The 27,649-nt window shown below is 52.9% G+C and overlaps 1 protein-coding gene and 1 pseudogene across 1 annotated transcript; one reads left to right on the top strand and one right to left on the bottom strand.

The window, feature by feature from the left end:
* Positions 1-1,639: 1,639 nt before the first annotated feature.
* Positions 1,640-26,554, bottom strand: LOC115636622 (zinc finger protein 501-like). The gene is made up of 6 exons (XM_030536968.1): positions 26,521-26,554; positions 20,696-20,788; positions 19,876-20,002; positions 7,014-7,127; positions 6,128-6,650; positions 1,640-5,203 (listed from the first exon to the last, which is right to left on the bottom strand). The coding sequence occupies exons 2-6, from the start codon at positions 20,774-20,776 to the stop codon at positions 4,684-4,686; spliced, it is 1,365 nt and encodes a 454-aa protein (XP_030392828.1). The 5' UTR covers positions 20,777-20,788; positions 26,521-26,554; the 3' UTR covers positions 1,640-4,683.
* Positions 26,555-26,751: 197 nt separating this feature from the next.
* The window catches only part of LOC115636545, a 1,011,845-nt pseudogene continuing 1,010,947 nt past the window's right edge, over positions 26,752-27,649 (top strand).

Raw genomic sequence — 27,649 nt, 5'->3', positions numbered from 1 at the left:
CTTGTGATCCACCAGTGTTTGCAGCACCACTGAAAAGTACCCCTTGCGGTTTATGTACTGGGTGCCCTGGTGCTCCGGTGCCAAGATAGGGATATGGGTTCCATCTATCGCCCCCCCACAGTTAGGAAATCCTATTGCAGCAAAGCCATCCACTATGACCTGCACGTTTCCCAGAGTCACAACCTTTCGTAGCAGCAGCTTAATGATTGCTTTGGCTACTTGCAACACAGCAGCCCCCACAGTAGATTTGCCCACTCCAAATTGATTCCCGACTGACTGGTAGCTGTCTGGCATTGCAAGCTTCCGGAGGGCTATTGCCACTCGCTTCTCCACTGTGAGGGCTGCTCTTATCTTGGTATTATGGCATTTCAGGGCAGAGGAAAGCAAGTCACAAAGTTCAAAGAAAGTGCTCTTATGCATGTGAAAGTTTTGCAGCCACTGGGAATCGTTCCACACCTGCACAACTATGCGGTCCCACCAGTCTGTGCTTGTTTCCTGGGCTCAAAATCGGGGCTCAATGGGTAGAACCTCCCCCATTACCAGCAGGAGCTCCAAAGCATGGGGGCCCGCGGTTAGGGAGAATTCAGTGTCCATGTCCTCATAACTCTCGTCGCCGCGCTGCCGTAGCTGCCTCCTCCTCGCCTGCCTTTGCAGTTCATGGTTCACCAGACTGCACGAGAATGCGTGAGGTGTTTACAACGTCCACGATTGCGCTATTGATCTGAGCAGGGTCCATGCTTGCTGTGCTATAGCGTTTGCTTTCAGTTCACCCAGGAAAAAAGGCGCGAAATGGTTGTCTGCTGCTTTCAGGAAGGGGGGGTGAGGCTGTACCCAGAATCACCTGCTACAATGATTTTTGCCCCATCAGGCACTGTGATCTCAACCCAGAATTCCAAGGGGCAGGGGAGACTGTGGGAACTATGGGATAGCTACGGAAAAGCTACCCACAGTGCAACGCTCTGGAAATCGATGCAAGCCTCGGACCATGGGCGCACACCGCCGAATTAAGTGCCTAGTGTGGATGCGTGCAATCAACTTTATAATATCTGTTTTATAAAACCGGTTTAAGTTAATTCGAAATTACCCTGTAGCGTAGACGTACCCTCAGTATAAACGCGCAGTGTAGACCAACTGTAAGAGCTGTAGCTACAGTTGAGGAACCAGTGGATTGGACAGCTGGCTCAGCCCTCCATACTAGTAACTTTCTCACATACAGGGAGATGGGTCAAAATTGGAATTGATGTCATGACTCACTTCCCAGAGGGGATTAATCTGACTAAGGCTATGTCTACACTTCAAACACTGGAAATATTCTTCTGACAACATAACACTGTTTACACGGGGGCTCAGGTCACATTAACTACTTCTCTCAGTGGAGAGGCTTTTCACACCCCTTGAGAGATGTGGCTCTCCCAACACAGCTTTTCAACATAGACCAGCCTTTAGCTGGCTTATTGACCTGAAAGGAAATGGATTTCAGCCTTTTTCTTCATACTGATGGTTGATAAGTGCAGCTTTCCTACCTGCTGGACACATCCTATGACAGATGTCAGACCTTTCCTTTGGAAATTAGAGAAGTGGGGAAGACAGTGACCCTTACAGTCTAAGTGGGTGAAAACTTACACAACTTATCTCCTCGAGTAGTTTTCCTTTTAATAGAAATTGACTTTGAAACTAAGCAAAATAAGTTGTATTTGAAAACACAAAATTTAAAATCTATACTGGGACAATATTCTCTTATACACTCTTTCTCACACACATTCCTCCACCCCAACCTTTGGAGTGAGGTTTTTGACCAGAACTTTTTACACTACAGGTGGTAAATTAAATCAAATTAACTTTTCAAGATTAGCCATCATTTCCTGTGTGACTAACAAAACAAAAAACAAGACAACTTTCAGTTTTCCAAAATAATTCAGATTATCACAGTCTCTTACTCTTTAACCAATGACTTCACCTATAATTTCATTTTCATTGGTAACAATAATATATTCAAAAATCACAAATTCTTGTCATATATGTTAGTTTTCCTTTAATCCCTATTACCAACAACTGAATCTTGGCTCAAGTTGTGATTTGTCCCAACGTAGGTCCCAAGATTTCTGAGAGTTCATATATCTCAGGATCTTCTGCCATGTGTGTTGGTGGAAGGGGTCTCCTGTGTGGGAATGTTTGCATCATGAGGGAAAATACCTCGTCACACTTTTTAGTCATTCAAAGTAGGAGGAGGGAGAGAAGTGATGTAATTGCATAAAACAAGAGAAAACTAAGATCTGGTCTATACTAAGGACATTTATCAATATAGCTATATATCTCAGGGCTGTGAAAAATCCAAACTGCTGAGAAATGTAGTTACACAGCCCTAGCCCCCTGTGTAGATAGTGCTATGTCAGCAGGAGAGCTTCCCCTGCCAACACAGCCACCGCCGCTTATAGGGGCTGGACTAATAAAGTCTGACAGGAGAAATCGCTCCCATTGGCTTAGAGCATCTGTAATAGCAGTGCTACAGCAGCGCAGCTACATTATGCAGCTGTGCCAACATCAGCTTTATTGTGTAACCACACCATCAGATACAAAACATTAGAATCAGGACTCAACCTGCATGCATCCAGAAGTCTGAAATTGGAGCCTGACACATTTGTTGCTTCATTGGTTCCCATCATTTCTACAGCCTGTAAGTCCTTGTTACACAATCAGGCAGTCAGTTTGGGATCCACGGGGAAGGACTGTCCTATGAAGCACTCTCTTTTTGGATCCAAATGGTGAAGGATGATTGTTCTCAGTCTAACCCTGGCATCCTTTGGAACTGTAATCAGCGACATTGAACTAGGAAATGGAGTTGTACAAACAATTTTCCTTGGATCATTGATCACCATAGCTTCCTTTACTGGGGTGGAAACCAAGAACTGGGTGTGGACTCTTTCCACCCCAGTTCTTTCCAAATCCTTGGCCTTGGTTAGGGTAAATTTACACTTCTCTGAAGTGGAATCCTTTACAAAACCACTCAAAATCTCAGCAGTGTGAGTGAGGAATGGCTTCCCAAAACATGCCCAGCCCAGCTTTTCTTTAATTTGGTTCCAGGCAAGGGACTGGATACAGGGCTGGATCACAATCTCCATTAGTTACCAGAGCAGGAGTTTCTATTGAAAAATAGCAATTTTTCTGCAGCTATTAGATTTCCAAAACTGATTTGATATACATTTTTAGCACCTGTAAAGGATAAATTCAACAAAAACCCCACTTCTATTTCCTCAACATCTGCATCTCCAATACCATAGGATTGGCTAGGAGAGATCTTCTGTAGGGCCTAGGTTACAAAGGCTTTGGAACCAAATACATGGGTATTTTGCCTAGCTCAAAATCACTTACCATGTAATTCTCTCCCCAGATCATCAGAGACAATATTGACTTAAACAATTGAACTACACTGTGATCATATGCACTTCCTTCAGTTAGTTGGGGTTCTGCTGTCGTTCACCATTTCCGAGTGGAGATTTTAAATCACTGCTGTTTCTTTGTTAGCCTGTCCAGTAAATTGCAGAATGCTGACAGAACTGCACTTGAACTTTCTCCATGTCATTATGCAGGGATGAGGAAAAAGAAAAGCTGAAGTGAGAAATGATGACTTTAGCAAATTGTCATTTGTCTTAAATTCTCCAATAAATCTGAGCTACATTCTATCAAACTGAACTAATATCCAATTGGGTGACCAAACAGACTTCAGGAAAGATAGAAACCCACATCACAGAGCAATAGAAAACATGACAATGAAAGTGTGAAGTGAAATTCCAGAGCAGGTTACATCTGATTATTCAGAATCAGGACAAGAGATTCTCCCATCACATTCTTCTCTGATTCATTCAAACATACTTCATTCAGCACTGTCTCAATAATTAGTTATGTTATTTACAACGTTTAGTATCCTAGCATCACCATAATGGTGGCGGGGGGACAGCCAATTTGCCCCAAGTGGCTTTACCAATAGATGGAACCTGGGATTTTAATGCCAAATAATCATACTGTGTTTTGGATCCATTTGAATTCCCCTTCCTGATCTTTGACACTTTCCTTTTCAGACAGAGTGACTGTGGTATAGGATTAAAAAAGTGAAAGCATCATCTCCAAGCACAGACAGCTGAGAACTCTTCTTCACATGACACTCTAAGAAGTGGATGGATGGAATGTGATGAAGATAACCTCTGCATTGCTCAGACAAAAGGTAACAGTTCTGCAGTGATCAGTGATGGGGAAGGAGAGAATCTCTGAGTCTTCCCATCTCCTTCCAGTGTCACAGAGGCTGAAATTACACTTTTTTTCCCTGCCCCTGCTCCTCTTCATTTAAATATAATTTGAAAAATTCCCATTATATCTCCTCTTCAGCACAACCCAGAGCAATGTGAGAACTGGCAATGATACAATCTGTATCACTGGTGACTAACAATAATTTTGAAATAGGAGGAATGGTATAAATGTGATGCTCCCTGGTTCCTGATAGGAAGGGCACACTCGAATTACTCATGGCATAATGGAATTGATAGAAAGGACAAAGGGGCCCACCTCAAAACAGGGCAAACTGCAAAAGGCGAAAATGGACCACTCATCGGTGCAGCAAACAGTTCAAACAGCTTCAAAAGTTACTATGTGGGAATCAGGAAAAGTATTAAAGAAAAAAAATTGATAGTCCTAGAGTTTTTTATGGTGTTCATCTCTCTTGCAGATTCTCTGATTGCTCACATGGGCTAAGTGCCAACAGGTTTTCCCACACTCACTGCATTCATAGGGCCTCTTCTGTGGGTGGAGTCTCTGATGTTTAGAAAGGCCTGAACTGCTAGTGAAGATTTTCCCATGCTCACTGCATTCATAGGGCCTCTCCCCTGTGTGGATTCTATGATGCCTAATAAGGTGTGAACTGCGACTGAAGGTTTTCCCACACTCACAACATTCATAGGGCCTCTCCCCTGTGTGGATTCTCTGATGCCTAATAAGCACTGAGCTGCGATTGAATTTTTCCCCACACTCACTGCATTCATAGGGCCTCTCCCCTGTGTGGATTCTCTGATGTTCAGAAAGGGCTGAGCTGTTAGTGAAGCATTTTCTACACTCACAGCATTCATACGGCCTCTCTCCTGTGTGGATTCTCTGATGTTTAGAAAGGCCTGAGCTGGTAGTGAAGCTTTTCCCACACTCACAGCATTCATAGGGCCTCTCCCCTGTGTGGATTCTCTGATGCTGATAAAGGCCTGAGCCACTAGTGAAGCATTTTCTACACTCACAGCATTCATAGGGCCTCTCCCCTGTGTGGATTCTCTGATGGGTAAGAAAGTTTGAGCTGCGATTGAAGGTTTTCCCACACTCACTGCATTCATAGGGCCTCTTCTGTGGGTGAAGTCTCTGATGTTTAGAAAGGCCTGAACTGCTAGTGAAGATTTTCCCATGCTCACTGCATTCATAGGGCCTCTCCCCTGTGTGGATTCTATGATGCCTAATAAGGTGTGAACTGCGACTGAAGGTTTTCCCACACTCACAGCATTCATAAGGCCTCTCCCCTGTGTGGATTCTCTGATGCCTAATAAGGACTGAGCTGCGATTGAATTTTTCCCCACACTCACTGCATTCATAGGGCCTCTCCCCTGTGTGGATTCTCTGATGCTGATAAAGGCCTGAGCTGCTAGTGAAACTTTTCCCACACTCACTGCATTCATAGGGCCTCTCCCCTTTGTGTATTCGCTGATGTTTAGAAAGGCCTGAGCTGGTAGTGAAGCTTTTCCCACACTCACTGCATTCATAGGGCCTCTCCCCTGTGTGGATTCTCTGATGTTTAGAAAGGCCTGAGCTGCTAGTGAAGCTTTTCCCACACTCACTGCATTCATAGGGCCTCTCCCCTGTGTGGATTCTCTGATGTTTAGAAAGGTCTGAGATGTTAGTGGAGCATTTTCCACATTCACTGCATTCATAGGGCCTCTCCCCTGTGTGGATTCTCTCATGCCTAATGAGGTGTGAACTGCGATTGAAGGTTTTCCCACACTCACTACATTCATACGGCCTCTCTCCTGTGTGGATTCTCTGATGGAGAAGAAGGCCTGATTTGTAAGTGAAAATTTTCCCACATTCACTGCATTCATAGGGCCTCTTCCCTGTGTGGATTCTCTGATGTTTAGAAAGGCCTGAACTGCTAGTGAAGCTTTTCTCATGCTCACTGCATTCATAGGGCCTCTCCCTTGTATGGATTTTATGATGCCTAATAAGGTGCGATCTGTGATTGAAGGTGTTCCCACACTCACAGCATTCATAGGGCCTCTCCTCTGTGTGGATTTTCTGATGCGTTATAAGGCTGGAGTAATCACATACGTTTTTTCCACACTCAGTGCATGTACTTTTTCTCCTTCCGCTCAGGATTTCCTGTTGTGTTGTGGTTTCCTTGAGGTTCTTCTGAGTTTCCTGACAGGAAATACATTTACCTACTTTCTCTCCTGGCTGCTTTCCCTGCTCGCTTTCTGGTCTTCTCAGAATCTCACAGGATTTTCTCTGCTCATGACTCCTGAACACATTCCTTTCCAATCTTTGCAATAATGCTCTGTGTTTATCCACTTGCTCAACATTCTCCTGCTGAGAATTCTGCTCCTCTTTCTCACACACCATTGCATCACCTGCTGTGATAGAGACAGAAACCTCAAACAGGGATGGAAAGGGGAAAGACCAAAACCAAAAGAAGTGCTGGAGAGAGGTCAAATAAAAATCAGAAATTGAACACCCTCAAACTCTTCCCCCAAATAGGAGAGAGGAGGGGATCAATTCAGAATTCACATCCCATCCAAATTCACATGGGAAAGTGAGGAAGCTATTGCCTGCTGTCTGATAGAGTCTACAGGAAGCCATGAGTTATATTTACCCTGAGGATATGACCCCTGCTAGGGACAATAATGAACTGAGAGACCTTCCAAGGGCTTTGTAGGGTGTCCCAGATGTTTCCTTCAGGCACTTACAGATTCTGAGTTGGTTTAATGTTTCCTCACCTGTGTAGAGAACTCTCAGGATCTCTCTTTCCTCTGAATGCTGGAGGTCTGGGACCCATGTCTCTTCCCACTGTTCCAACTGGGAGATCACATCAGGTTGGGAAACTGGAAATGCTGCTCAGATGAAAGAAAATAAAGAAGTTCAGTTGATTGATTTCATAAGACTGTCATAAAAAACATTATATTAATTTAACTTCAGTGCTTAGTGTGACCTGCTGTGCCTGGGGCAATCCTCACTGAAAATGCCAAGGTCAGGGCAGGCTGAAAAAGGGAGAGCAGATGCTCCCAAAACTGGTGGTGAACACTGAAGTTAAACTCACCGACCAGTCACAAACTGTGCTTCTGATCCCTCACACTGGTTATCGAGAAGCTGAAAAAAGAAATCACACAACCCTCTTTATTGCATTCCACTTCTCTGACTCCCAATCAGCACCTAAGTCCAGTACAGTGAGAGGTTATTTAAAAACTCTGCTTACATACAAAATGTTTTTCTGACCCCATAGGGTCAGCCACATTAAAAGATCACTATAGGTTTGGATCTTACCCAAAATACCACACTGCCAGACAATCCTTTAGGATGGAAAGACAAGACACGACATGAAAAAAGTTGTTAAATGGGAAAGCAGTCAGATGCATTCAGAAATCTATACATCAGGTTCTTAGCAGTATTGGTGAGTTGCTGGCTTGAAAGTCCATCTGGAACACATCCACAGTTTGGATAGGTCATTCAGTCCTTTGTTCAAGGCTTCAGTTTGTACAGAAGTTGCTCCAGAGGTGGGAAGAGGGATTGAAGACAAAATGGAGATGATGTAGCTGCCTTTTATATTCCTTTTGCCATGTGGCTTCTACTTCCTGTGTCCCAAACACAAGCTTCACAGCACATGGTATGGAAAAGCCTTGGAGTTCTCAGTACACAGGTATACCCCTGCACGGCTTGCTGAATCAATAGGTTTACTCCCTTGATAAGGGGTGGGAAAACTACGGGCCACATACGGCCTGCAGGACCATCCTGCCTGGTCCCTGAGCTCCCGCGGGGGAGGCTAGCACCGCCCCTCCCCCACAGCTACACCACCAAGCGGGCAGCACTCTGGGGGGCAGGGCAGTGTGTCCGGCTCCATGCGGTCCATGTTGTCAGACGCTGCTCTGAGTGGTATGGTAAGGGGGCAGAGGGGTTGGATAAGGGGAAGGGAATCCCGGGGGGCAGACAGGTAACGAGGCGGATGGACAGGGCAGAGGTTGTGGAGGAATGGGGTTTGCATAGGTGTGGGAGTCCCAGGGGTCTGTCACTGGGCAAGGGGGTGGATATAGGTCACAGCAATCAGAGGACAGAGAGCAGGGGGGTTGGGTAGGGGGTGGGGTCCTGTGAGGGCAGTTAGGGTGGGGGGGTCTCTGGAGGAGGCAGTTAGGGGACAAGGAGCAGGGGGGTTGGATGGTTCAGGGATTCTGAGGGGGGCAGACAGGGGGTGGGGTCAGGCTGTTTGGGGACCCCAATGTGGCCCTCAGGCTAAAAAGTTTGCCCACCCCTGCCCTTGATCCTTTCCATGGTCTCTTTGTACAGCTGATGGGCCTAGGCAGTGCTGACGCCACTATGTCTCACCCAGAAACACTGCACAAGTCTGGAAATACAGACATATTCTACACATCTATAACTCACAATACAAAGGTGATGCAAACATAGAAACAGAATTATCATACTTGGAAAAGCATAACATTTTCACTGACACCTTAACATGGCATATCTAGCATGAGTCACTTCAGTGTTACCAAATTGGTATTAATAATAAAAAATATATCTATAAAACATCTCACAATTCCATACATTGTCACACTTGGTAAACCAGTGAATTCCCAGGACCAGCTCCCCAGGTCCTTGAAGATGCCGAACACTCTGCTTATGACATATTGAAATACCCACATATCTGCTGGAAACACACACAGACAGACACTGTTAGTCTGTACCCCTATGTTTATTCTTCTAGAAAATTATGGAACTATTTTGGCATCGGCATTTTGAAAACACAATCTACTGAATATTATCCTACTGTTAAAATGTGTAGCAACACTGTATGTAAAGTTATGAGATTTTACTGTATATTACTGAAAAAGTTACAATTTTGGGGAACACCCACAGACCAGTTCCTCGAAGACAGCAAGGCAAACAGCTGGTCAAATAGCCATTCTGTGGTGGGGGGAAGGTGTGAAGACGATATTTACATTCCATTACACTTGAAGCTCATATCTCCAACACACAGCCTGTCACCATGACTCAGTTGAGAACTGAAGTTTCTAGTACAAAGAACTGAATTATAAAAAGAGGTGAGGAAAACCCTTGAGACTCTCTTTCTCTCTCTCCTTTCCCTCTGCCCATGGCAAATCCTGAAGAACTGAACTTGGGCAGCAGGGGCACGTTAGGGGGAGTCCTGGCTGAAAGGAAAGCCAGCCTGTCTCAGCACATGGTGAGAGAAACATTTGCTTTCAATCCATTTCAGCTTGTTAATTTAGATCAGGCGTGGGCAAACTTTTTGGCCAGAAGGCCACATTGGGGTTTGTAAAATCATTTGGAGGGCCAGGTAGGGAAAGCTGTGCCTCCCTAAAGAGCCTGACCCCACCCCCTATCTGACCCCCACCCACTTCCTGATCCCTGACTGCCCCCCTCAGAACTGCCGACTCATCCAACCCCACCACTCCTTGTCCCCTGATCACCCCCTCCAGAGACCCCCCTGCCCCAACCACCCTCCCACGACCTCCCTGGGACCCCAACCCCTATCTAAGCCCCCCACTCCTTGTTCCCTGACCAACCCCTCCCAAGATCCCCCCACCCTAACTGCCCCCCAGGACCCCACCCAACCCTCCTGCTCCCTGTCCCAACTGCCCCAACCCATATCCACAACCCCGACCCCTGACAGAACCCAGGATTCCCATGCCTATCCAACGCCCCTGTTCCCTGTCCCCTGACTGTCCCCCCAGGACTCCCTGCTCCTTATCCAATCCCACGGCCCTGGCGTCCTTACCACAGCCGCACGGCCCACCAGAGCTAGACACAAAGTCCTTAGGAGTGCAAAGACTGGCCCCCTTACCATGCCACTCAGAGCGGTAGGCACTTGCAGCCCCACCACTGCAGCACTGCCCAGGAGCGGTGGGCCAGAGCGCTGGTGGCGCAGCATGATGAGGCTACAGGGGGGGTGGGAAGGGAGGAGCCTCCCCGGCTGGGAACTCAGGGGCCAGCCAGGATGGGCCCACAGGCCGGATGGGGCCTGCAGGCTGTAGTTTGCCCACCCTTGACTTGCAAGTTCGTTTGCATTTTATCTTGCATTTCTTTTGTAAACAATTCTGACTTTTATGCCACATTACTCATAGTCACTTAACTTGGTAGTTAACAATCTTGTTTTATTGTTTTATCCAACCAGTGTGTTTTGATTCTAGTGTGTTGGAAACTCCATTTGGGATAACAAGGCTGGTGCATGTCATTTTCCACTGATGAAATGACAGCCTTCATGTAAGCTTGCATTGTTCAGTAGTGTGCTGGACTGGGAAAGATGCACATTTCTAGAGGAAGTCTGGGACCAGAGAATTTTCTGAGGTTCGCCTGTGCTGCACTGTAACTCGTGATTTGCTGACTAGCAGCACTCAATACTGTGCAGCTAGGAGCAAGCAACATGCTGGAGACTGTGTGTTACCTGCCCAGGAGTGGCTGCTCTCACAGTAAAGCAGTGTAAAAGGCACCCCAGCTTGGGGAACTGAGGGGACACAGCTGTTCAACAGTCCGGATTGCACTGTGGTTAACATCATAGACACTCAATTTCAAAGAGTCTCCTAAAACACAGAGAAAGTAAATCCATGTCCCAGAAATCAAAGACTCCAGACAGAGGGCAAGTCTCCCTGGCACTGCTTCTTGCTGACAGAGAGAGACAGAGACAATGAGAGAGTCCTGGGGAAGCTGGAAACAGGAAGCATGGGCTGGTGGGGTTCAGTGGAGAAAGGGAACAGGAAGGGCAGGGATATTGCTGAATTCAGGATCTCAGCAGCACTAGATGTCAGATAGCACATATTGCAGCCCATTGGAAAACATAATCCCAACTATACATACAAAATGATGGGGTCTAAATTATCTGTTTCCACTCGAGACAGATCTTGGGAGTCACTGTGGATAGCCCTCTGCAAACATCCACTCAATGTGCAGCGGCAGTAAAAAAGTGAACAGAATGTTGGGAATCATTAAGAAAGTGATAGATAATACGACAGAAAATATCATATTTCCTGTATATAAATCCATGGTACGCCCACATCTTGAACACTGTGTGCAGACGTGGTCAGCCCATCTCAAAGAAGTTTACTTGAGCAAACAGGAGATATTTGACACTGTGCAACACTGCTCCTGTGCTCTGTTCCCAAAGTGTTCTCCAGCAGAGGAGGGTGTAGATGAGTAGACTCACCCCTGCGGCACCTCCTGCTGGTTGTCCTTGGGAACTAGCTCACTTCCAAACAAGAGCACCCTTTGCAGAACAGTGATCTGCCTGTCCTCTAGGACCCCCGTGTCCCTTCCTAGACCCCAGTGCCCTTTGAACTGGGGTGTTGCCCATTGGCAGTACCCTACGAATCTGGGTCTTCCCTCCATGGGGAACCCCCAACCCACTACCCCCACTTTGCCTCAGAATATGGCTACTGCCAGTCATCATCTAACCCCCGCTCCCTGGGGCAGACTGCAGTGTACACGCCATTCATCACTGGCGAAGAGCGGTTTGGACCTGATGCCTTTGCCTACCCTTGGCTACCCCTCTGTAGCCCCAGTACCTGTCCTGGCCTTTATCAAGGCCGCAGTCTGGGGCTTTCCTACCTGGAGCTCCCCAGTTCCTTTGCCTTTCCCCAGCCCTGCTCCACTCTAGGTACCCTTGTCTCTAGCTACTAAGCAGCCAGACCCTTCTCCATCTACAGGTAGAGGGATACTGTTTGCTCCTGGCTCACTGCCTTTTTATACAGGCCAGCTGTGCCCTGATTAGGGTGTGGCCCAGTTGCAGTCACTTCCCCAGTAAACCCAGCTTTTAGAGCTGCAGCTTTTAAGCCCTTCTTGCCCCAACCATAGCCCTTTCCTGGGCTGGTTTAAGCCCTGAAAAGCAGGAGCAGGGGACCACCACGGTTCAGGGCGCGCTCAGTCTCCCTGCTGGCTAGAGTTCTCCCTCTTCTCTAGCTGCCCTGCTGGCTGGAGCGTCATCGGGCCCCTGCCCCGTAGGCCCGACCGCCCCCCCCGTCCCTTCTCCGCAAGCCGGCTGCACGACCTGCAGCCGGTCCGTTTCCAAACCGCGCCGAGGAAACAGCTCTACACGCTCGTGCTCCACACCCTTCACCTCCTCACCCTCGTGTCCCGCCCTGATACGAAGTGGCGGGACCTCCTGCCACCTCTGGAGGGTGAGGAGCCCCGGTGGGCCAGCCTCTACTCCACCCTGGTCCCACGGCCCACTGGGGATATCAGTTGGCGGCTCCTCCATGGGGCCATGAGCACGGGCGTGTACTTGGCGCGGTTTACCCCTGTCCCGGACACCTGCCCCTTCTGCGGCGTGAGGGAGACCCTGGCGCACGTGTACTTAGAGTGCGCCAGGTTGCAGCCCCTACACCGGCTCCTCACAGCCATCCTCTTGCGTTTTTGGTTACACTTTTCCCCTCACCTCCTTCTGTATGCACTCCCTATCCGTGGCCCCACGAAGTCCCGGGACCTCCTGGTCAACCTCCTCCTCGCCCTGGCGAAAAAGGCCATCCACGCGACCAGGGAGGGGAGGTTGGCCGACGGAGACTCCGGTGACTGTGGGGCTTGCTTCCGCTCCATGGTCCGATCACGCATCCGGGCGGAGTTCCTCTGGGCGGCGTCCACTGGCTCCCTTGACGCCTTCGAGGAGCAGTGGGCGCTGTCCGGGGTTCTCTGCTCGGTGTCCCCGTTAGGTTCCCTCCTTCTGACCCTTTGACCTCACTCCTGTCCCTGTTCTTTTATTAGTTGTCCCCCGCACTCAGTGGGTTCTGTGGCCCTGTGGTTCCTCCCCTTAGGCTGGGGGAGGATCCTTTAGCAGTGGGCGGGCTTTGCCTGCCCACTTCCCAGATACCCAATAGATGGCTGGAGCGTCTTCTCCCTTTCTGAGCTGCTGTTGGCTGGAGTGCTCCTTCCCTGGACAGCTACTGCTACTGAGCAAGGGGTGAGGGGGCCTTGCTGGCCAGCTCCCCCTGCCCCACCACCTCTGGAGGGAGAAGCCAGGACCCCACCACCACTGATAGCACCTGAGGGGTCCTTCCTTCCTGGCCACCAGGGTTGCTGGGGCTGCTGCTGCTGCTGGAGCTGTGTTTGTCCTAGGGAGCTGCTGGAGCCTGCAGGAGGAAGAGGACTAAGAGGATCACCGGCTCCTGGGGGAGTGCACAGGACTCTGGAGATCACCGTGGAGGGGGCCATTAAGGACTGAGTGATTTTCAAACTGTGCTCCAGTGGTAGGAGTTTAGATCGTGTTTGTAGGGATACAGAGGGTGTGGTGTGGAGCCTGCCCTTTGGTCCATCTGTGTTCCCCTCAGCACCACTGCTGCCCCCTCCACCACCCCCACAGGCCACTTACCATCAGCCTCAGTTTTTGTCTCTGGGACTCAGCTGCTTGCCTGGCCTGCCATACCTTATTGCCACCATTTGGGCCTGCAGCAGCAGCAGCCAGCCAAACATCGACTTTGCACCCATGAGCACTTGTGCACACACACACCCCCTCCCCTGGACTGACCCCTTCCCCTCTGCGACAGGCCCCCTAGCTTTTCCCCTTATTGCCTGCCCCATTTGCCCCTTGCAGCCTTTTGCCCCCCCCCCGGTTCAGTTTGTTTGCCTGCCCTGCCAGTCTCCCTTTGCAGCTGTTTGTCCCGCCCCAGCCCTGAAGCTAGCCCCGTGGTTCCTCTGCCCCACTCCCAGCCTGGTTGCTCCCCTCCCCCTGCGGCCTCCTCGCCCTGATTGGCCCTTCCCCTCATGTGCCCGTGCCCCCTTTGGTGCACTTGTGCCTCTCCTCTATTTAAGTTTCCCCCTATTTCACTGCACCCCCACTGCTGTTGTTCCCCTCCCCTCTCCTCCCCTAGTGTGGCTAGAGGAGCCGGATTTCAATCCCGGGTCGGTGACTGATCTCCCGCTCTTGATAGTCTCCTCATCTGCCCCCTCTCCCCATTTTGGCACCCTCCTCCCCTGCCTGCAGCCTAGCAGGGAGGAGTGGTTGACCTGCTTCCCCTCTCTTTCTCTGGTGTTTCCCCTCCCTCCCTACTTACCATGGCGGGAGATGCAGTGGGTGGGATCCCTGGGGCAAACCCTGCCCCTCCCTGCCCCGCCTGCTCCTTCAACTACCCCTCTAGTCTCCACCTCAAACGCCACTGCCGGATCACCTGCCACCACTCCCACTGAAGTGCCAGCAGTGGCGGGCAACGGAGTGCCCTCTGCTGCTGCCACGTCCCTCGCCCCCTCCAATTCTGGGGGAGCCCCCCAGCCAGCAGAAAGGGCCAGGGCAAGAAGAAAGGAAAGGGTCTTGCTAGGAAGACTAAGCCCTCCCTGGCAGAGACTGCCACCACTCTCGTGTCCCCGCCACCGGCCGCGGCGCCCCTCCCCACTGTTCCCTCCACCAGCTCTGTGGGTGCCCCTCCCCTGGCCCCCCGTCTGCCGCTGCGTCATCTTCCCTGACCGCTGCCTCCGCTACCATCTACAGTGGCTGGGCCCCCTTCACCACCTTGACCAGGAAGCACAGCATCCGTTGCCTCCTGGTGCCCACCTCGCCCCACGTGGAGACCTACGTGCAGGTGTTGGCGAGGGTGATGGGGCCCATGGCCATCATGGCGGCCTCCAAGATGTATGGCAAGGTTGTCTTCTTCCTTGCTTTGGAGGCCGCCGCCCAGGAGGCAGTGGAGAAGGGCCTGGTGATGGGAGGTGTGTTTATCCCCCTGAAGCCGCTGGAAGACCTGGGTGTCCATGTGGTCCTGACCTCCATCCCACCCTTCCTTCCCAATGCCGCCCCGTTACCAGCCCTCTCTACCCTGGGGAGGTCCCTTTCTGTTGTGAGCCCTCTCCTGTTGGGCTGCGAAGACCTTGCCCTCTGTCACGTCCTCTTGTTCCGCCGGCAGGTGCAGCTTCAACTGTCGCCGGCAGCGCATGGAGGAGAAGTGCTTGAGGGGTCTTTCCTAGTCCCCTATCAGGCAGTCCATTACTGGGTGCACTACTCTACAGGGGAGGCCTGGTGCTACCTCTGCCAGGTGATGGGGCACGTTCAGAGGGACTGCCCCTTGGCCCAGCACGGAGGAGTTCCTGGGACCCCTGAGCCCCGGCAGGGTGCCAGCCCCGTCATCGCCAGCGCCCCTGGCTGCCCAGTACCCAGAGCCACCCCTCCTCCTTCTCGGTCCATCACTGCTCCCGCTCAGGCTGCAGGGGTACCTCCCCCGGCGTGCCCAGATGAGTGGGAGAGCCCCGCCTCCACTGCCTGCACTCTGGCAGGGCCTGTGGAGGAGGGTGCAGCAGGGGTACTGCCGGGCACTGGAGAGGGCTCTCCCCAGGGGGAATCTTCCCTCCCTCATGCTGTCCCACCATTGCTTCCCCAAGTCCCTGAACTGTCATCCCTGACCCAACCACTGTCAACCAGCCCATAGGCGACACCATGGAGGGCTGGACGCGAGTACAGGGTAAGCAGGGCAAGCAGAAGTCTCGAGCTCCGCTCCTACCACCTGATGCGGAAGCCTCCCGAAAGACCAGAAAGGTGGCCACAGACACAGAGCCTTCCACCTTGCCCACAAGTTTGGTCCATCTGCCAGTGCCAGCTGGGGAAGACATGGCAGCACTGGAGGGTACCACCATCCCTCCTCCGCAGTCCCTTCCTGTGGAGGCCCCCGATGAGGCCCTTCCTGTTCCCTTGCCACCTGCACCGCCTGCAATACCTGAGGTGAGCATCACCTCGAGCACTAGTGGGGAGGACCCAAAGGTGGTGGGAGGTGAGCTCCCTTCCATCTTCGAGGAGATTGAGGCCCTGGGTCTGACCCCAGTCACCCAGGGGGAGGGTGACCCTCTGCCAGCAGGTCTCAACCTGGCCGACCTCACTCCAGCTTCCCCTTCCCCGTGTTCCATCATCCCAACTGCTGTTTCCGCTCCCACTCTGAGGGTCCTCTGGACTCTTCGACCTGTTGAGGCGACGGCTGGTGCCTCGTGACCGGGATCTGAGTTACCAGGGGTATCCCTTGTTGGTGCAGGGCAACCAAGTTCCCTCCCGGGTGGGGGCCCCACTGAAGGTTCTACATCTCCTGATGCCGCAGCTGTCATACCTGCCATTGAGCCTGGGCCTGGCGTCACTGGGGACCCCCTCCTCACCCCTCAGAGCCCCGAGCCTGGCCATGAGGAGCCACCTCCTGGCAGTCCAGCTCCTGCGGCCCAGGATCCGGCCTCTGTCCCTCTCCCTGACCCTGCTCCTGACCCCAGCCCTGCTCTTACTCCTGACCCCAGCCCTATCTCCCCCCCCCGATGTTATTGCAGCCCCTGGGGCCGTCTCCTTCCCTTTCCCAGAGGATGACCCCCAGGGAGAGGACTTTGTGTTTCCCTGTCCTGACCCACTAGAGGCTGCACTCTTCCCTCCGCCACCCCCTACTGAGCCGGGGTCTGAGGTGGACCATGTGGCGCCAGCCCATCGGGCGCCACGTGGGGGGTCCGCCCCATCTCGGTGGGCCACGGAGTTGTGCCAGCAGCCCCACTGGTGGATTATCAGGAGGCCAGTGACCCCACCCCCCCATACGCTGCGAGAAGAGCTGCAGGTGTTTTTAGAAGACGTCCGCGGCTCCCGCAATAAGGTACCACTTGCTTTCCAGCAATGGGGGGGATTTTCATCAGATCCCTCCGGGCCACCAGGGCCCTCATGGGGGAGGGCAAAAGGACCGGGAAGCAGGGTGCCACGGCTTACCAGAGGGTCCACAGCTTCTGTGACTTCCTGCTCACCTTCGGGGTGGGTCACGGTATGCTGCGAGGCCCAATGGGGGCCGTGAGCATCCCTGCCGATGAGGATCCCCCCCCAGCCCTCTCATGGCACTCATCACATTTGCAACATTGAACACCCGGGGCTGTAGGGTGGGTCTCCGCAGGAGCCAGGTGCTCTCCTTCCTTCGGGAGGGGGGGTACTCTGTGGTTTTCCTGCAGCAGACCCATACGGATCCGGCTGCCGAAGACAGCTGGCGGCTGGAGTGGGAGGACAGGGTCTACTTTAGCCATCTCACAGCTCGTACGACTGGAGTGGCTACCCTGTTCTCCCCCGACCTACGGCCCGAGGTGCTGGGGGTCCCCGAGGCTCTGCTGCACCTCCGGGTCCACATGGAGGGGCTCGTTGTCAACCTCGTGAATGTCTATGCCCCACATCGGGCCCGGAGCGGCTGCATTTTTATCAGCAGGCGTCTGCCTTCCTCGGCTCCTTGGATCCTCATGAATGCCTGGTCCTGTGGGGGGGACTTTACCACCACCCTTGAGGAGCGGGACAGCTTGGGGACCGAGCAGAGCCCGGCCACTGCAGACGTCCTCCGGGAGATTCTCAACCATCACTCCCTAGTGGATGTCTGGTGTGACCACCACCTGGATGATGTCTCCACGTTTACCAATGTCTGGGTGGAAGTCCATCGGTCGTGTCACTCCCGGTTGCACCGCATCTATTGGTCACGCTTCCATCTTTCATGGGCGCAGTCCTCCAATGTCCAGCCAGCCCCTTTTTCGGATCACCATCTTGTCACTCTGAGGGCCAATCTCTGTGCGGAGAGGCCGGGGCCGGCCTATTGGCATTTTAACAACAGCTTGCTGGAGGATGTGGGCTTCGTGGCATCCTTCCGGGAGTTCTGGCTGGCCTAGCAAGGGCAGCGGAGTGCCTTTCCCTCGGTGCGGTGGTGCTGGTATGTGGGAAAGATGTGTGACTGCCGTGACTACACCCGGGGCGTGAGCCCGCTGCTCTGCCATGCATCCGTCTCCAACAGAGAACTGGCACGGTTTACAGGGCAGGGTGACGGAGCGGCTCCGGAAATGGACAGGACTACTCCGGTGCCTTTCCCTTCGAGGGAGGGCACTGGTGCTCAATCAACTAGTCCTGTCCATGCTCTGGTACTGGCTCAACACCCTGGTCCCGGCCCCGGGCTTCCTGGCCGGCCTCCGGAAGGTGGTTCTGAAGTTCTTTTGGCCAGCAATGCACTGGGTCTCTGCAGGGGTCCTCCACCTGCCCCTGGAGGAGGGAGGGCAGGGCCTGAAGTGCCTATGCACTCAGGTCCATGTCTTCCGCCTCCAGGCCCTGCAGAGGCTTCTTTATGGTGCAGGTAGTCCGGCATGGAGAGTACTGGCACATGCCTTCCTGAGCCATTTCCGAGGGCTCCGATACTACCGGCAGCTCCTTTATCTCAATCCGAGAGGTCTTCCGCAAGACGTCTCTGGGCTGCCGGTCTTCTACCAGGCTCTCCTCCGGACCTGGAAACTGTTCTCAGTGACCAGGTCCGTGGTGGCCACCGAGGGGGAAGATCTCCTCACGGAGCCCCTGCTACACAATCCCCAGCTCTGTGTGCAGGTGACAGAGTCCCCCGCAGTGCGCCAGAGGTTGGTCCTGGCAGAAGTTACCAGAGTCGGAGACCTCCTGGATTACGACTGGTGAGACTGGCTGGATCTCTTGATGCTTGCTTGGCGTATGGGGCTCTCCAGGCCTTGTACTCCCCAATGCGTACTACAGGAGGTGAGGAATGTTTTGCCACCTGCTGCTCGGGCCTACCTCAACTGGGTCCTGCATGAGGGCATGCCTTGCCCATCCTCCACCCCAGGCCCTCTGGATCTTTTCATCGGGCCTCTGCCCTGTGGACCTGACCGGCCTCCATGCCTCTTCTCCATAAGCCAGCTGCACGACCTGCAGCCGGTCCGCTTCCAAACCGCGCCAAGGAAACATCTATACATGCTCATGCTCCACATCCTTCACTTCCTCATCCTTGTGTCCTGCCCAGACACAAAGTGGCGGGACCTCCTGCCACCTCTGGAGGGTGAGGAGCCCCAGTGGGCTAGCCTATACTCCACCCTGGTCCCAAGGACTGCCGGGGATATCAGTTGGCGGCTCCTTCATGAGACCGTGAGCACGGGCATGTATTTGGCGTGGTTCACTCGTCCCAGACACCTGCCCTTCAGCGGCATGAGGGAGATGCTGGCGCACGTTTACTTAGTGTGCCAGGCTGCAGCCCCTATACCGGCTCCTCATGAATATACTGTTGCATTTTTGGCTGCACTTTTCCCCTCACCTCCTTCTCTATGCACTCCCTATCCAAGGCCCCACAAAGTGACGGGACCTCCTACTCAACCTTCTCCTAGCCCTGGCTAAAATGGCCATCTACAAAACCAGGGAGAGGAGGCTGGCCAATGGAGACTCCTGTGACTGTGGGGCTTGTTTCCGATCCTCTGTCCATTCACATATCCGGGCAGAGTTCCTCTGGGCGGTGTCCACTGGCTCCCCTGATGCCTTCGAGGAGCAATGGGCGCTGTCCAGGGTTCTCTGTTTGGTGTTCCTATCAGGCACCCTTCTTTTGACCCTCTGACTGCACTCCTGTCCCTGTTTTTATTATTTGTCCCCCAAAATCAGTTGGGTTTTGAGGTCCTGTAGATCCTCCCCCTTAGGCTGGGGGTGGGGGGTGGGGTGGAATCCTTTAGCGATGGGCGGGCTTGTGCCTGCCCACTTCCCGGAACCCAATAAGTACAGAGGTTCTGTGGAAGTGTGTGTGTCACTGGCATATTGGGGTGATGCAGAACCAGGGCAGAGCAGAGGTGGCACTGGGGGGCTGGCGTGAACCTTAGTTCTTGGAAGGGGAAAAGAAGAGATGAGGGGACAGAAACCCTTACCCAGCAAGGTCACATTCTCGTAGTTCTCCTGCATGACGTCTCTGTACAGGGCTCTCTGAGCAGAGTCCAGCAGAGCCCACTCTTCCCTGGTGAAATACACAGCCACCTCCTCAAAGGTCACTGGCCCCTGAAAGAGCAAGAATCCAACACTCAGTACCTGCTGCCCCACTCAGAGCCCCACTGTTTGTGTGGAAGAGGAGCCAATTAAATGCAAGCTCTGGGTGGATCACAGTCAATACAGTTCCACCCCCACCCCACTCAGAGCATCCTGGAAACACCAGGTTAAGGGGATGAAGCAAGAGCCCCTTGTCTCTCCCAGCAGATCCATCACACACCTACTAGCCACAGTCTGATACAGGAGATGGAGCCCCTAGCAGGGACCAAGGAGAGCTCCCTGGTAGGAAGCCCAATATCCTCCTCCATGTCAGGAGCTGGATTTGAAAAGAGGGGCAGATCCCCTAAACCTCACTGGTGGATGCCCCTTTCATATCTCACAGCAGCCACTGGTTCGTCAGGTCAGGCTCCAGCACTGGGAGTTTGGTCAGTTTTCCTAGCCCCCATATAGGTGGGTTATTTTCTGTTTCACAAACTAGGGTATTTCCATCACCTAATCTCATGGGTCTGTTCCTAGAATCTGGGCCGCTTACTAAACAACTCCCAGCAGGTTTGTCACAAGCTGTCCTGCTTCTTTCCCCATGCTGTGCATTTCCTGCCCCGGTTCAACCTCCAAACCAGACTGTAGAACCTTTCCCATCTCCGGTGTATTTGCTGTCCCTCTCCTCCAGCAGGAACCCACCAGCAACCTCCTGATAATCCCTACCTGGACTGACTCCTCTGCAGCCATTTCTTTTCCCTTTCCCATGGTAGGATGCGATGATCTGGAGCGAAACATGGACGTCATTCTGCAGCCTGTCTGGGTGAGAAGGGCAGTTGTGGGGGTTTCAGAACAGGTCTTAGTTAATTTCACATCACGACAGACATCCTAGAGTCTGCCATCCTGGAAAATGCTTGATCTCTTTATTACAGTGTAGACTTGGTCCCTACTGCCAGGCTAAGCCCACAGAGACATTTTTAACCTCCCTTCTCCCTGCCATATCCCGTAACAAAGTCTCTGAACACAAGGCTAGAAAAGAGCAGAACCAAAGGAATCACTGTGGAGGATTCCCTCAGACACTGACTCCAGGGCAGCCACATCTCAGTAGGGGGAATATGGAGTCAGAAACCGGCTTTTCCTCTGTATGACCCTTGTTTTGTTCACTGGAAAGTGGTTCTGTCCAGGGATGCAGCAATACATGTGTCTGGGTGGACTAGAGAGCTGGAAATCTCTCCCCCCATTCATTTCTCCCACTGCCCCTTTCAGTCTCTCCTTCCTCTGTCCTCTCTCCCTGCCCCTCTGGCTGGGAAAGTCCCATTCCTGGGTGCTTTGCTCTCCCATGGCTGGATTTTCTCCTGGCAATTGCTAATGGGAGGAGAAATGAGGAGGGGCTGTTTGTGCAGAGTCACTTTCTTCCAGTCCCCAGCACTTTCCCTGAGGTCTTTCAGTTATCTGGAGTCTGTGGCTCAGAATTTAGTATTTACAGGGCCCAGGGCTGCCCTGTGGGGCTAGTACCAGCTGGAGGAAGTCATCACCTGGGCCAGGCAGAGAAGAAGCTTTAATTAAGGTCACATCTCAGTACAGAGCCCACACTGGGGGAGCAGCAGCAGCAGATAAGCCTGGTCTCCCAGATCACAACAGAGGCTGCAGCATCTGACCCAGGAAGCTGAACCCCAATATCCTGAGCACAGAGGGACAGAGCGTTTGAGCAGCTTCCCTCCTTTTAGCTCTCTGGGGAGAGCAGCTAATGACAGCCCCTTCTCACAGGGAGAATTGCTGATCTCATTTGCCCCACTGTCCATCTGGAGTCACTCCTTGTCTCTTTATGCAGTGACTCTGGATTAAGAATGGTCTCAATGAAACCAGGGTTCAGAACGAAAGTCCAGAACACTGTGGAAGAGACCACTGTGTGGCAGTGCTGACCCCCTTCCCACCTCCCTCACCCCCCAGATCTAGGACAAAGACTGGGGGAATGAATTTTCCCAGTGGAACTGGAAGTTCCTGCAGTTTTCAAGAGGGGAGGAAAGCAAAATCTGTGATTTCACCTCACAGTGTTTGATAAGTGGATAGAAAATTCACAGTGACCGGGCATGTGGCCGGGGAATGCCAGGCACTGCTTGGAGCCAGGATTCTTACACAACCAGAGAGAAGGAGCATGGTTAGTAGCAGCCCCCAGAGCCTCCATCCAGGGGAACTCAGACACCCCCTGCCCAGACCCCAGATACCTCTAAGAGCCCCACCGGCCAGGAAACCCCCACCAGACCATCACTGCCAGGTTGGAAATCCCAAAGGGTTCCCCCCACAAAGAGTCCCCAGCAGCAAGGGTCCACTCCAATGGGACCCCCCCGACTGGGAAGTCAGTCCCTCACTGCCTGCCTAGGACCCCCACCTGCCCTCCACCAGGATCTGCTCTGCTGTTTGCCTGAGACTCCCTCCTGCCCCCACAGGGTCCCACTGATTCTTTACAGTGGCACTCCTCACACTGCTTGCCTCACATCCCCTGACCTAACATTGGGGATCCCCCCCCAAGCTCTGTGCACTGGGCATGGCAGCGATCCCAGGAGCCAGCTGGGGAAAACCAGACAGAGCCCTTGGCACAGCACCAGGCACTCTCTAAACCCCTGTCCCATCTCCCCAAGAGACACCTACACCGCTGATCTGCGGCCAACAGGCCCCCAGCAATACCCACCTCCAGGACCCATAGCTTCAGGGATGGGCACATCAGAACCAACCTCCCCCGGAAACCTCCAGAATCCACCAACCTGACTAGGGTACCCCCTCTGTCCAGCCACCCAGAGGCCTCCCCCTACCACAATGCCCCTTCAGCTCCAGCTGCAATCTCCTCACCCAGGCACTCCCCGTAACAGTATTTGTTATGGGATTTGGGATACTTTGGACGTACACTGCACTCAAAGTGACCTCCTCATCCCATGCCAGCTGGAGAAAAGAAAATGGTCCAGCCAACTCTCCCGTTACCAGCTGAGAACCACTGATCCCCAAAACAGGGGAGGCCTCTGGTTTTGATGGGTATTAAATATGTGGCTGGTCTCTTTCATCAGCAAACATTCTCAAAGGAGAGGGGAAAGATGATCACTGGACAATTTAATCCCCTGCAACCTCCAGGATGGACGACAACTCAGGGCAACAGGTTCCCTTGAAGTAAGGAGAATTTGCTGGGATTTAGAAACATGGGGAACAGCCCCAACTCTGAGAAGATTTTTAATTGATATTTTATAATGAGAAAGAAAGAGGGAAAACCTGAGAGATGAGATCAAGGTTCAGAAATGAAAGAGAAAGGGTGGAAATCTGAGAGATTTTGGATGAATTTTTGCAAATTATAGAGAGAAGGGTGGAAAATCAGAGGGATTTTGTATCAGTTGTTGATAGGAGATAAAATCTGAGTGTGTTTCACATGAATATTAGATAAATGAATAAAGAGGAAATGGGCAACATTTGAAACATTTTATATTCATGTTCAAGAAGCTGAGAAAAGGTGTAAATCTGAGATTTTCTTAGGATTTTATAATTAGACAGGGAAAAATCTCAGGGCATATTCAGCTAGAAATAGATAACTAGAGAAAAAGTGGGGCAAATGTTTAGGAGATCTTATATGAATCTTTGAGATTTGCAGAGAATACGTGTCACAAACTACACAACTGATAACATGAGAGAAATACACTGAGATCTAAGAGGGATTTTCTGTTGCTATTAACTAACTACTTGAAAAGGGGGACTGTTTGACTGGATTTTATATGACTGTCCAATACATGAACAGAAAGTGAAAGGTCCCCCCTCTGTCACCATTCACATGGGCACAGCAGGGAGCCCTTTGAGGAGCTGATTTAAAAGGGCAAGGGACAGGGAGCTGGAAGGTCCCTGGATGAGGGAAGGGGGCAGCAGTGGGGGACGACCTAGTGACTGGCAGCTGATGGTTGGGGGCAACTGTGTTGGTAGTTAGGGGACAGCAATTGGGACTGGGAAACCAGGGTCCAGGCAGTCCCTATGGGGGACACATGGTCCTCCCTTCCCTGCCCCGCCCCGGTAGAGAACAGGCATCTCATCCCATCCCCACTCCAGGGCAGCCGTGTTTTGGGGAATGACTCAGGGCAAAAATTTCCCACCTTAACAAGGACAAATCGCTCCAGATAAAATTGGTGGGAAAATCCCCCACATCCGAGGAGTTTTAAATTGACGTTTGAGAATTATGGAGAGAACAGGGGGACATCAGGAGAGACAAGAGAGGTGATCATCTGAGGGGAAAGGAGCAGTAGCAGATTTATCATGGCACCACTGACCCCATGCCCGCACTCTAGGGGGGGGGTCTGGCCAGGCCCACCCTTCCCCGCTCTCTCCTGAGGGGCACAGAAGCTTGGTGCTGTTGGCACTGAGGCTCCTGCTCCAGTAGGGCAGCCAAGCTCTTCGTCCCGTCTCTTCTCACAGCTTGCTGTGTTCCCGCCCTCCCCTCCCTGCCACCCATCAGCTATTTGCTGGCAGGAGGGAGGGGGAAGAGCAGAGCCACAGCATGCTCCGTGCGTGGGAGAGGAGGCAGAGTAGAGGCAGGGGCGGAGCCTTAGGGAAGTGCACGGGGCAAAGGATGTGCTGGCTGTGGCTTCTCGCAGCCTCCATTGGCCTGGAGCAGCAAACTGCAGCCAGTGGAAGCCACAATCAGCCGACCTGTGGACATGGCAATAAACAAACTGGCCCACCAGGGGGCTTACCCGTAGCGGGCCGAAGGTTACTGATCCCTGGGACAGGGGAAGCGGGGGCCCAGCATGTGGATCCCCTTGGCAGCAGCTGGGGCTCCCCTGTTAAACAAGCCCATCAAACCCTCACCCTGACAAGCCCCACCTTCCCTGCATCTGTACCACCCACCTGAGTTCCCACCAGACACGACAGCCTCCCCACCGAGCCCCAACCATCTACACCTAGACCCCCACCCAAATGAACCCCTGCACCCAGATTCCTCCCCCAGCCACTGAGCTCCAACCACTTTCACTTGGTCCCCCCTGCAGACTCCCTTGCCCCTGCACCTGGCACCTCCCTGTGCATTCAGATCCCTCACTGAGCTACCTGCACCCAGACTGCCCCTCACAGAACCCTCTTACCCCTATCTGGAAACCCTCACACTAAGTCCCTCTGCACTTGGATTCTGCTGCCAGGCTGAACCTCTCTGCTCATATCTGGTGTGCCTGGTGCAAAAGGGGCAGGGACCCAGGGTGTTTTTGTGGCAGGCCTGGCCCTTGTTCTGTGTCGGGGTCAGGTTCAGCCTCACCACCAAGTACCTGTTCCAGGGCAGGCTACTGGGTATTCTCCCACCTCCATGCAGCCAGTGGCTTGTGCTCCCCACTGCCATGGTGGAGCTTCCACATTTATTTATTGTAAAACAAAACAGAATTTTAAATTATGATGCACAGAATTTGATGCAGGATTCTCTCAGAAATATTCACTGTACAGCTGTGATGGTGAGACTGTGAAGGGGGTGCTGGACAGTAGGGGATCTGTGGGTGGGGGAGCTGGGCAGGGAGTATGGTGTGCAGGGTGCTGTGCAGTTGTGGTGGGAGGTCAGCGAGAGGTGTCTGTAGGCAGGAGGTGCTGGGCAGAGGGACCTATGGGGGAAGTCTCTGGGTGAGGGGGTGCTGGGATAAGGGCAGGGCACTGGGGCAGTGTGGAAGGGGCATGTTGGCAGCAAAGGGGTGTGGGGGGGCAGTGTGCATCTAACAGTTTTGGGTTTATAAACAGTGTCCTTGTGCTGGGCTGAGTAGGGCCAATCATTGCACTGTGCCTCATTGCCCCCAACCGGCCCCTCGCTCTGCAGACCGCCCCCTATCACATGCACTGTTTTCCCAGTGGGGGCCCACAAATATGTTTGGCGCTGGGGCCACAAAAAGTTAATCTGGCCGGCAGGGGAGGGGGGGGGGAAGAATCCCCTCAGACTTTCTAGCCCGTGTGAGATGCTGAGCGAGAAAAAGGGCAGAACTAGAGAGAATTTGTATCGGGGATGAGAGGCTAGTGGCACAAACAGGGACAGGGTTAGAGTTAGGGATCCCGCTCCCCTTCCTGCCCCTTCCCCTGGGGATTTCTTGGCTGCACAGAGACAGTTCAAACCCCACCCCCACTCGCCTCCCACTGACCTCCAGCCCCTCCCGCCCCCAGAACTGCTGTTTCTCCTCTCCCTGCTCGACACTCCTTCTCCCCCCAAGACCCCCCACGCCGGGCCTCAGGCTCCGCCCCCCCCATCCCAGCGGGGCCGAGGCGGATCCTGCTGCAGGTCCCCTGGGGCCGAGGCGGCTCCGAGGTTTCTCTCAGGTCCCCGGGGCAGACAGTCACTTTCCCACCCGGCCCCAGCGCCCCGCCCCGTCCCGTCCCCCCGGGGTCTCTCACTCACCGGGGGCTCCGGGCCGGGGCTGGGCGGGCAGAGCCCGGGGCTGACCAGGGGTGGGGCCCAGCTGGAGAAAGCCCCCCCCGGCCGGGCACGGAGGGATTAATGCTGGGTCGCCCCCCCCCGGCCCGAGATCAGCAGCTGCTCCTCAGCCCAGCTCAGCTCAGCTCACACGGAGGCAGCGGCAGCTTTGTTCTCCCTCCCGCACAGGGGCTCGTACGGAGCATGCGCAGTTTTCCCTACTGAAACCCTCCCTTACCTGGCTAGAGAGGGCGGAAGCGGCCCCGGGGCAGGCTGGGAGATGTAGTTCGGGTTGCGTTTCCCGAATCTGGGCATGCGCAGATTGGGGGAGGGGGCGGAGTGTGATCAGCTGCTGTGTGAGCGGCGCCCTGCTGCTGCTGCCCCATTGTGACCTGGGAGCGTGGGCGTAGCAGGCGAGTCTGTGCCGGGGAGACTCACTAACCCCCCCCCCCCCCGCCCCAGTGCCCAGCCCGGGCCCTGCTCCTAGTGGAGCCGCCCCAGGCTCTGCAGCCCTGCTGCAGCCTCCAGGTACCAGAGCGAGCCCCGGGGGTAGGGGCTGGGTGGTGACTCTGCGCCAGTGTCCGTGACAGGGAGTTGTCTGGCAAGAGGGAACCGAGGGTGGGGGGAATGCGCAGCTCCCCTTATAGTGCACTGTAAAGGCATCACTCCAGGGGTTGCAATGGTGGTCCTCCATGACGAGTCTTGCTAATGGAAAAACTTCCAGCACTGGTGCATGTGGCAAGGACACACACCTACTGTGGAGTAGACAGGAGCAACACATTTCGAAGAACGCCAGTTACGGACCAGGTAACTGTCCTTTTTAGAGGATGTCACTTTTCATTCCTGTAGTAACAGAACTGGTGATAGGAAAGCAGGAAGACAGAGAGAGGAGTGTGTGTATGTGTCTTAAATTGGTTAAATAGCCTAACTTTCAGTACTCAGTGTTTCAAAAATGTTAGACTACAACCTGTGTCATAGAGATGTCTTAAGTTTTTTAAAAAAAACCATGAATAAAGCTACTTTAAGGGAGATTACTGTTTTGTCCAACCCCAAAGAGCTATGAGATCTTTACTCACCAATTTACATAAAAGTTGTATTTGTTATGCCTTTTTGGTGACTTTAGTGTTACAGTATCTATTATAAATAAAGTGCATTTCATTGATTGATTTTTAAAATGAAATTAGTAACTGGGAAAAAATGGCCAGTATTTTTTTTAAACCTGTGACAATTATAAACTACTGTATTCTGTCATTTACTTTCTAGAATCGAAAGTATATGTA

This window comes from Gopherus evgoodei, chromosome 1 (assembly GCF_007399415.2).
Source record: "Gopherus evgoodei ecotype Sinaloan lineage chromosome 1, rGopEvg1_v1.p, whole genome shotgun sequence".
Taxonomy (NCBI): domain Eukaryota; kingdom Metazoa; phylum Chordata; order Testudines; family Testudinidae; genus Gopherus; species Gopherus evgoodei.
The sequence above is the reverse complement of the archived record's forward strand: the minus strand, read 5'-3'. Positions and strand labels throughout refer to the sequence as shown.

Excerpts from the sequence above, each read along its gene's own strand:
- LOC115636622 (XM_030536968.1), bottom strand. The coding sequence starts at position 20,776 with ATGACGTCCATGTTTCGCTCCAGATCATCGCATCCTACCATGGGAAAG. Across the intron at positions 7,128-19,875 it reads CGAGAATGTGACCTTGCTGG|CATTTCCAGTTTCCCAACCT; the intron begins GTAAGGGTTTCT and ends TCATCTGAGCAG. Across the intron at positions 5,204-6,127 it reads AGAATCCACACAGGGAAGAG|GCCCTATGAATGCTGTGAGT; the intron begins GCCCTATGAATG and ends CACAGGGGAGAG.